At 35.0% G+C, this 11,070-nt stretch overlaps 1 protein-coding gene across 1 annotated transcript in view; it reads left to right on the plus strand.

The window, feature by feature from the left end:
- Positions 1 to 11,070, plus strand: part of LOC105808054 (retinal dehydrogenase 1) — a 56,872-nt gene that overhangs the window by 38,354 nt on the left and 7,448 nt on the right. Inside the window, exons 8-11 of the mRNA XM_012641610.1 lie at positions 1,284 to 1,386; positions 2,962 to 3,146; positions 7,832 to 7,996; positions 10,211 to 10,368. Of these exons, the coding sequence (XP_012497064.1) occupies positions 1,284 to 1,386; positions 2,962 to 3,146; positions 7,832 to 7,996; positions 10,211 to 10,368 (611 nt within the window). The remainder of the gene's footprint in view (positions 1 to 1,283; positions 1,387 to 2,961; positions 3,147 to 7,831; positions 7,997 to 10,210; positions 10,369 to 11,070) is intronic.

Here is an 11,070-nt window from a genome sequence, read left to right on the forward strand (position 1 = left end):
TTAGGTATTTGATTTAGAACCATGAAATATTTAAGATGAAAACATTAGATTAGTTAATGCTTTATTCTATAATGCACAGTAGCAGTTCAGTAACCACATAAAATTTATACATACACTTAACAAGAATCTACTTTTGTTCAGTTAGAATAGAATTTTTTTTTGTTTAAATCTGACATGTATATTAGGAAAAATAAACTCAGAGAATAAAAGAAGCAAAATAAAGTGAATTATATTAAAAAAAAGGAAAAGATTATTTTAGTGGATTAAGGCTCCAATAAAAATGATAAAAAATAAATAATTATAAAACAAGCCAAGTTTTAGAGATAGAAAAACAAGAACAACAATAGAAAATAATCTTGAAGGGAAGTGATCCACAAAGAAAAAAAAAATTGAAAACAATAGAGGCAATTAGCATTAAGGAAGAAACCAGAATAGCTTTCCAGCTAACTGAAGTAGCAGCACAGAGCACAGATCCAATTTCTTTCTTCTAACTCCACTGTTCAAATTATGTATGTTACGGGGAAGGAAAGAGAGAGAAGTCTGTCAATCAACAGTTAAATGAGTCCACTGTGGTTAGATGCTACTGAGGAGAGGGATGCAGTGTTAGGGTATTGTCACTGCTACCAAGGAGGTCACAATCTGGGGGATTTATGTGTATACAAATAATACTATCTGAGATAGACTCTGAAAGAGTCTTCATGAGGTTCTTTGGGAGGCCAGGAGAAGAATCGTTTCTACCTAGATCATCAGAAGGATTCAGGGAGAAGCTAAGATATGAGCTCAACCCCAAAGAAGGGTAGAATGTAGGCAGCCCAGGTTGGGTGGGCATATGATGAAAAGAGAGATGAGATTCAGGAGGTGGCGAAGATGACAGTTTGACTGGTAGAGTTCTCTGGGTGTCAGTAGAGGGACGAAAAGTCATAATAGATAAGTTGTGATTGGGTCATGATGTGTCTAATCAATCTGTAAAGAGATGAAGTTCTGATTAAAATGAGAAATAACCTCCTGTGTGGCCAATCAAGATCAGCTTTCATGTTCTGTATCTCTGCTCTCTTACTGATGAGCATTTTTTCTGATTCCATTATGTCTGTATACTTGTAGAAGGGAGACTTTTATATCTAAATGTGCCAAATCTTGAAAATTGTCAGTTAGAGTTTCTCCCGAATTTAATTTAGCTGTGAAGTTTAACTATGGCACAAACATCATATAAATTTAAAATACTAAATAAACCTGTCTTCGTGAGAGCAGATTAAGCCTTCTCCCTTTGTGATGCTTCATTTCAGGTTGGCAAAATAATCAAAGAAGCTGCAGGGAAAAGCAATCTGAAGAGGGTGACCCTGGAGCTTGGCGGGAAGAGCCCTTGCATTGTGTTTGCTGATGCGGACTGTGAGTATGAGCCACTTTAACTTTTCACCCTTCGTCCTTTCTGGTGTCTGATAATGCCATTCAGTGAACCTAAATTTTACAAAAGGATTTGCTTCTAACATCAAAGTGTAAGGAATTAATCAGAGTCCAGAATTATTCTTGAAAATCTCTTAAATTGTCCTAAACTTGTAAAACACAGATAAGTTTAACACAGACACAATTTCTTCCTGGTTTGGAATAGATTGCTATTTCCTCACCTTAATTCTAGATAACATAAATGTTTGGTATTTAGGTGCCACGATGCATTTTTTAAAATTCCAGATCCTTAATTGTTAGTGTCATGTTAAATGTACTGAGATACCCCGGAGATATGTTGCACTGAGACCAAATGAGAACACAGTAGTTTCACATTTGCCATCCCCCTTCTCTCTCAGTCAGATGGTCATTAAATGAAATGGCCAGAAGAAAATCATACCTACTGTTTAAATAATTTATCTTCTTTTTCTAACAAGTATAGTTGAGTTTACATATAAATCTACAATTATGATGAGATTCCACTATATCATATTCTGAGTTTATTCTGATTATATTACCAAGTAGAATTCCAAAATTACATCCTAAACAGAAGTTAATTAGCAGAAATAGATGATCAAATGTTCCTCTAACTCTTTCTTTCACAGCTGCTTTATGTATTTGAGGCCGTGAACACAAATGCTTCATGGAATTGGCCTATGTTGCCACTGTGATCTTAACTGAAGTTTTTTGGGAACATACTACCTTATTAAACATTCTATAAACATAACAAGATTCCCAATTTTTGTCAACCTTTCTGTGAACTGATCCTACTACAACTTAAGCAGGTGTGATTAGTTTACAAAATAAAAACACCTGATTGCTATAATGTTCGGTTGCATCTTTAGCATTTAGAAAATTAAAATGCAAAGAAAACTTTATTCTTATTTAGGATCTACTAAGGAAACAACCTATTTCTTCCTTTTAAGGTACATTCTACTACCTAAAATAAATGGGTAATAAAAAATGTATAGGCATATATGAAATAATATGTCTTTGCTAGAATAAGGTCGTAGGGTGGGTGAGTATTAGTAGTTTTTTGCTGTTTTTTTTTTTTTTTTTTAGTTCCCCCACCCCTAAATATCACTTTCCTCTTGATCAGGCTATTTAAGAATATTTTGAGATTATTTAACACAATAGACATTTCAGATTTTCTTTAGTTAAAACATGAGGCCTGAAAGATTCACAGTCATCTGATTACAAATGGCGATATTCATAAAAACATTTGCAGTGAGATTTGATCTTATCAAATCCACATTCTTGATAATGTCCATATTAAAGTTATAATGATAACCGCTATTTTTTTCAGATTCTGCTATTTGTTACTATTATTTCCATGGTAAATGAAGGATCAGAAATATTAATTTGTCACTAGGCTGTTAAGAGATGGAATGTGTTGAGCCCATGTCTGACTATACAACTCATAACTTTTCTTTATCACCGTATTTCCTCTAAGAAATACTTATATAAAATATATAATCTTTAGAAAATATCTCTTCTTTAATGTGAATGTCTTCCTTGCAGTGGACAATGCTGTTGAATCCGCACACCAAGGGTTATTCTACCACCAGGGCCAATGTTGTGTAGCCGCATCCAGGCTTTTTGTGGAAGAATCCATTTACGATGAGTTTGTTCGAAGGAGTGTAGAGCGGGCTAAGAAGTACGTTCTTGGAAATCCTCTGACTCCAGGAGTAAATCAAGGCCCTCAGGTGAGTATACAATAGAAGGGATAGCATTTTCAGGGGACAAGAATAAAGTATCTTCTTTAGGCCTAGATTTCATTGAATAAGATTACTTCCCATCTATGAGTCTTCCTAGGTAAAAATACTGTTCCATTTTGGTGATTAAAAAAAAAATCAATTCCCAATGATAAAGAAATCATTCTGTTTTTGTGTTGCCCAGTTTTCTGCCTAGAACAGTGTAAGAACCATGCTGGAAATTAGCAAATGCTATAAAGTTCTTACTCTCCTCAATCTGCACACCTCTTGATTCCTATATACAGTTCTTTGTCCACTTTGAAGTTCTTATACTTTCCTATCATTTCTTCCTCTGAATTAATCCTCCATCTCAGCTGCCATCCCACAGACATAGAGATCATGCCCCTAAATCCTCTGCAAAGTCTTCAGTTACTCTGACCCTCTAATGGTAGCATGAGTGTCCTAAAGGGTCCTGAGTTTCCAGGTTTGTGGCAAACTTCTCATTCTAGTTAATAAAGCTCAATTATTCCCCTAGGGCTCCTAGTTTCCTTTGAACCATTATCAGTAAAAGCGTCTCTCTCTTTTATCCAAAGGTCACCTTTCCCTCTTCCTTGTACAGTTCTCTGTTCATTGTCTGTTATTCAAGCTTCTACACTTTGGTTCTGAATTTCTGCCTTCCCTTTAGGATCTTGCTCTAAAGCAGTGATTCTTAACTAGGAGCAATTTTGTTTGCCTCCCCCAGGGGATAATTGTCAATGTCTGGAGACACTTTAAGTCCTCACGACTTCAGTGAAAGAGTAGTTCTACTGGCATCTAGTGAGTAGAAGCCAGAAATGCTGCTAAACATCTTACAATGAACAAGAGAGCCCCCAAACAAAATTATCTGGCCCAAAAGCCAATAGGGCTGCTGCTGAGAAATCCTTCTCTAGATTATAGACATTAAGTTTAGAGGCTTTATTCTTTCACTCTAAAGCTTATATGCTATTCCATGCTGTTGATTTGAAACCAAACACTATTCTTGACTCCTTCACTAAGCCAAAAATAAATTCAATGAACTGAAATTTAGTGAGCCCTGCTATCAGCTAAACCTTGAGATAGGTTCCTGGCAATGTCAAAAGGAACAGGGAGGACATGATCCCTGAACACATGAAATGTACATTCTAAGTAAGTTAGAAGAGTATCTTGAACTTTTCCTGCTTATCTCAAGATATCCAAGTAGAAGAATCTTAGAACTTAAGCAATGCCAAATATTGATACCTAAAATCCGTAAAATAATTTGCAAATGACATAATTGTTTGATATTGATCCCATTATATTTCATATTTGTTTTTGAGTTTAATGAATACATAAAAGTAGTTTCCAATTTTTTCATGTTTGGTAACTTTTCAAATGGATGTCAAGAAATATATTTAATTCAATATGACTTGGTCACCCATTCCATAAAAGGATGAGATTCTAAGTTTTCTCTTGTGATTATTTCTCTCTCTAAATATCTATGTATCTATCTAAAAATAAAATATTTCACCACTTGATTGACAGATAGATGACAGATCGTGGATGGATAGATCTGAAGAGAAGAGAAAAAAGAATATCTAAGATACTTAATATTGGACATTTGTCAGGCAAGATTTTCCTCCATTAAGGTTATGCAAAATTCAACCAGACACTCAAAAATTGGTCTGGAATACCTCATTATTTTTAAGAGAAGGGAGTTAAAAATAGAATTTTAAAATTCCTGTTCATAGGATATTAAAGTAAATAATCCAGTGATCTGATTAATAGAAGACTATAATTGATATAAATGAATAGATTTTTATCATAGGTTGCACTTAGCAAGTAGGCTAAGTAGGTATGCTGTAGCTTTGAGAAATAAGACTGAAAAGCCCCCAAGCTTCTTTATTTTTAAAAATATTCATCTGTTGTTATGAGCAACAGCTTATGGAAAAGGTACACTCATTCACTTAACTTTAGTGTGTTGCCTTGTCCACTGGTGGCTGACTGAACTGAGGCATTTTAAATATAATTATAGAATCTTTCCCATTAAATGTAAAAACAAAACAATTACAGAGAAAACAATCTCCAAAGAGGTTTGTTTTGGGAAAAAATTTTTAGAAGTTTTTTTAAATTTCTAATATTACAAACAAAATATTTGGGGGTGGAACAGTTGCAATATATATAATGTATTATATTTTGTATGTTTGTATCATATGTGTTTATATGTATATTTTTCTTCATTTGTAAAGTGATTTTCGTATTTGACTTCATAGACAAAAATGTACATTTCCTTAGAAACTTGGAAAAAGCAGTCTTTTAATTTGAAAATGATATCCACATAAACTGTGTTAACACTGTCAGAGTAGCATCTTGTTAGAGTGTGGAAAGGTGGGAGTTTGAGTTACAGGCTGAATTTAAAATCTAATTTTCATGAAACTCTATTTCCTCATCTGTAAAATAGGGATAGCAGGACCAAGCTTGTGGGATCATTCTGCAGGGAAAGGAGACAATCCATATAATTCATCAGAGGGTTGAGTTTACTGTATCTGCTCAAGTTTCTGTTAAATAAATATAAATAGAAGCATGTAATTTATATTTATGGTGATAATTATCATATAGATCAATGACTTCTTTATTCTCATTGCTCTTGTTGATCTCTGGTTTCTAAATAATTTCAGTTATGTGTCAGTGTCTTTTCTCAATTTGTCTTTTTCTTCAACCCATCAAGCCTAAGGAATCAGAGAATTTGCCAATTCAAACACATGAAAATGTGTACTCCGAAACTGTTACAACAATAACATCAATATCAATCATTTCCTAGACTAGCCCGAGAGCCAAGAGCCCTCACACAGTAGAGAGCCCTCACTACTCCTAGCATCGAGCAGTGCCTGAGGTCCAGAAAGGAGGCTAAGTCCACATACAGTCAATCTGACACCTATTGAAGAAGGTTTATGTTTACGCTGAATGAAAGTTACCCAAACTAAACTGTGTGTGTGTCCCTAAGTATAGCTGAAATTTTCTGTCACTATCCCCAAGCTCCAGCACAGTGTTCCTCAGTCTTGCCTGTGTATCTGAATCGCCCAAGGATTCAGTAGGTCTGGGGTGGGGTCCGAGAAGCACATTTTGCTGCCAAGTGATGCCAGAGCTGCTGGCTGTAGGACCACACTATCGGTAGCAAGGCATTAAATATGAAGTCCTGTAGTTTTAGAAGTCAGTGAGCAGCTAAGTTTTCCAACAAACGAATCCTTTCAGCCTCTCTTTCTAGTCCAGAGGCAGGGATTGGATTGTCACCCAGTATCCACTCTGCTCACAGGGAAACACTATGACTTGGGAAACATCTTGAAATAAAAACCAAAAAATCATGTTGAGGACATAGTCAGATTTATATCTTTGAATAGGACAGAGGAGCTTTACATGGAGGTACATGAATCCTTGACTATTTACTGAAAAACTAGAATGTCTTAACCAAGCAGAGTCTCTCTAACTCTACCCCCTTAGTCGGATTGTTTTCAATTTAAATATCTCTTCTTCTTAAACCCACACTACAACTTCCTTAACCTGTGAGAAATGAGGGAAGGTTTTCTTTTTGAAATGTTCTATTAAATATGGTGCACTAAAGAGCATTGAACAACATTGTATCAAATATTGTGCCAAATTTTTAGAAGATAGTTTCTGGTTTCAAATAGCACTTAATCTATGAATAGTTAAATATGAGACCTGGGGCCTGGCAGATTTTCAGAGTTAAAGAAGAGGATAAAGAATACTTTCTAAGTAATGAAAAGAGACAAGTTAAACTGGAAAGGAACTCTACCCCCCACCTTAACTCCTGGATCTCCTGTTTTGCCTTTAATCCTTAACCCCCTCCACACCTGAGACAGGCAGTTTTACCAATGATTTACAGACTGAGAATTACCCAGTCATTCAACCTCCCAAAGCAGGAATTGAATCAATATGCAACCTCCCAATTCCAGTGCATGGGGAAGAGGAATGTGTTTCTGGTGTTCACAACCAGAACTCTGAACTCATTTTTTTCTTCTAAAAATATTATTTAAAAGACCATTTAAGTTTTGTAATACTTGTCATATATTTAGATGTGGCCCATTTAATGATGGGCACAATGGTCACAATCAGGAGAGGACAGACATTGGAATCAAACCTGAACCAGGGGATGCCTGAACTACAGTTAGAATGTGAAATCCAAGAGCAGGGACCAGACCAGAGGGAATGGTTCAGGAATGGGGAGATCCAAACATAGGCACAGGAGTCTTCTAAAACAAATCTAAAAGCATCTGCTTTCCAATTGTTGTATCTAATAAAATCCAGTATCAAAGTTCTCTTTTTGTCCATACATTCGTTTTACTTCAGGTAGGACTACAGTTTTCAGGTAAATGTTGTGTTAGATTATCAACAGGCATTTTCTTCCAGAGTGAATAAATGACAATTGTGTGAAATGTTTGCAGTGCTGACATGCTTTTCTTACATAACTGTAATATAAATATTTATCTTTGAGGGTTTTTCTCTAAAACATTGAGAACAAAATCCACCCAAAGAATGAATCTGAGACTCTGTTAGCTGTTTTGATTCAGTGTTTGAGTTAATAACAATATCTTAGCATTTCGGAACCCTCATTAACAGGCCCAGCAATGTGTTATCTTTACAGATTTTTTTTTTTTTTGCCTTTTTATGTGATATTTTTCAAATAGATTGACAAGGAACAACATGACAAAATACTTGATCTCATTGAGAGTGGGAAGAAGGAAGGGGCCAAACTGGAATGTGGCGGAGGCCCATGGGGGAATAAAGGCTACTTTATCCAGCCCACGGTTTTCTCTAATGTTACAGATGACATGCGCATCGCCAAAGAGGAGGTAAATGATTTCATTCTGTTCTGTTGTTGCCTTGCTTCGCCTGCGTGTGTGTATACGGAGTGTCCCTTTAAGATTCTCGCCTCTTTGAACATCTTTCAACATGTTATTCTTTATTTCTCATAAAGGTTTATTTGTGATCAAGACTAAAAGTAGTAAGGAACCCATTGAGCCAGCCAAAAATTTTCAGCCAAACAGATCAGGATGCTGAGCAATTTCTAGGTGCTTCCTTCACAGCTTTAAAGTAAAGGAAAAAAATCCTGCCATTTGTGACAACATAAATGAACCTGGAGGACACTGTGCTAAGTGACACATGCCAGGCACAGAAAGACGAATACAGCATGATCTCACTTATATGTAGAACCTATAGAAAGGTGAAATTCATAGAATCAGAGCGTGGAATGGTGGTCACCAGGGGCTAGGGGGAGTGGGGTGTGAGGGTGGGAGATGTTGGTCAAGTATGTAAAAGTTCAGTTAGCTAGAAGGAATAAATTCAAGAGATCTGTTCTAAGGATGGTGGCTATAATTAATAACAACGTATTGTATACTTCAAAATTATGAAGAGAGTAGATGTTAAATGTTCTTACCACACACACACAAAAAAAAATACTTATATTCTACCTGCTGGCTCCATATTTGCCCTATGGACTTTTTCTACATAACAACCATCTATATATTTGAAAATAGCATTCATCCCAATATCACTCCCCACCATCTGTGTGCTGTTACCCTGTATTTTTTAGCTGTTTGACTTTCTAATTTTGTATGTTGTAGTTAAATATTTGGTGACTGTATATGTATGTATATATATATAATGTATAAATAAATGAATACATACATATATGTCTATATATACATTTATATAAATATATATGTACATGCTCACCAAATATTTAACTACAATATACAAAATCAGGAAGAAAAATTGAAGATGTTGTTCTTGCATATCTTGATTAATACCAGATAAAAGGACTAGGAAAAAGATCTTCAGTCAAGGAAACATTTATTGTATTGCTGCAATATTCATCATAGCTAGCTTGCTACTTCAAAGTGGGAGCCTGGAGCCATGTGCTATATTCAATTAAAATTATGTAAAATATGAACACATTTATTGCACCAGCTGCTATATGTCTGTTCCTAGGTTACAATCTCAAGATTAGATTTACAACCTTAGGAAACATGTACTCAGTCTCTATTGACTGGTAACCCCCACCCCTCTAATATTTAAAGCAGCAGCAAACACCAGAAAACCATTTGTCACTTCTGATTTTTGCCTCCCCTCATTCATGTTTCCCAGAAAATTCTGGTAACACTCAATGGAATGCCGACTTTTATTTAATTTTAATACATGTCTTATTGAAATATAATGTAGGAGCTTAGTTTTAAAGAGAAAATCCAGTTGTCTTTCTGCCACCTGGGGCCGAAATACAGAATGACTCGAGTTTGGGCTGCATTACATAGAGAGTCTAGCAAAAGTGAGAGTAGTTTAGGCTAAAATAAGCAAATGGTGATTTTTAGTTTTTTTCAGCAACTATAGCCATTGCCAATGAACTCAAGCTTTGATTGGTACAGGGTGGTTCAAGATTTAAGCTCTTGCACTAATGAACCATTCTGTTTAGTATATGTAAGTTGCGTTGAGATTTGGGTACAGAGCAGAATCTGAGTAAAAATTCGTGTTGTTTTACCAAGCTTGACTAATTATGAAAATATTAAGTATAGTAAAATAGTTAATATTTCAACCAATGGTATACTAGTATTTAAAAGACAATTACTATTATCAATCATTGCCTATTCATTTATCTAGAAGAGCAAACATTGCTTTCTGGAGCTTATTATTATAGGTAGTGACTTGGAAGATGAAGAAAATTAGGGAGAGAATTTTAAATGGCCCTAAATGAAAAAGAAGTTCTGAAGTTAATGATTTGATGCACAATTATAAGTTCTTGGAAGCTTCAGTCCAACATGTATAAAATGAACATTGCCTTAATTATTTGCGTCCTATCTTGTTCCAAAGAGAACTTAACACATGACCACTGACTACTCTGACCTACCATTTCTGCAGCTACCTGTTTGTATTCTTACATATAGGTTTGAGAATAGAAGCAAAATCTTAATCAATTTAAGATAGTTTCTAAAAAAAAACAGATGCAGTATCATGTGAAATATATAGTTTTAATCTATCATTTTGATTTATTTAATCCATTTCTTATGGTATAGATATTTGGACCAGTGCAGCAAATCATGAAGTTTAAATCTTTAGATGACCTGATCAAGAGAGCAAACAATACTCACTATGGGTTATCAGCAGGAATCTTTACCAAAGACCTTGATAAAGCCATAACAGTGTCTTCTGCTCTGCAGGCTGGAACAGTATGGTAAGTCAAACCTCAGTAATGCAGCTTTTTCAGTGTTAACCACATTAACAGGTTACCTTAAATCTTTTTAGACTTAGATTTTTTATTGGGAAATACATGGCTTGCTAGAAGAGCAGTTGCTGCCTTAAAAAACAAACAAAAAAAACTGCTATATTTTAAGAACTCACATGGAACGGTATTTTCTTTAACTCTTTCCAACCTGAAATTGCTTACTCAAAATATTGATGTTTGATTAATACAATATAATATTGCTAAGTAATTTCTAGATACTTGGCAGTATGCTATAAAACAAAGGACATAAAAGAAAAGTTCTGTTTTAATCAAGTTTAATTAGATAAAAATATATTTGGTACCCTAATACATGCAAACATTTAATTTTTATATCACCTTCTTACTCTGGGATTATTACAGATGTCTTGAAGTTCTTAATTTAGAAGAATTCATTGAGCTATGAGGAACATGTCACTCCCATTTTTGATCTAGTGTATATCTCTGATGTTTATACATTAACTTAGAGGTTATAAATGCTAACGCTGCTTCTCTCAACCTGTTGTATCCCCTGCCCAGCCCCCAGTCCCTGGCGAGTTCTTGGTCATTTTTTCCCCTCAAACCTCACTTTGTCCCCTCAGTTCTGGCAACAGCCCAAGATTATTTTCCTTCCCAATACTAAGTCACACATATTCCAGTAAAAAAAAAAAAAAA

Source organism: Propithecus coquereli, unplaced genomic scaffold (genome assembly GCF_000956105.1).
Source record: "Propithecus coquereli isolate 6110/MARCELLA unplaced genomic scaffold, Pcoq_1.0 Scaffold166, whole genome shotgun sequence".
Taxonomy (NCBI): Eukaryota; Metazoa; Chordata; class Mammalia; order Primates; family Indriidae; genus Propithecus; species Propithecus coquereli.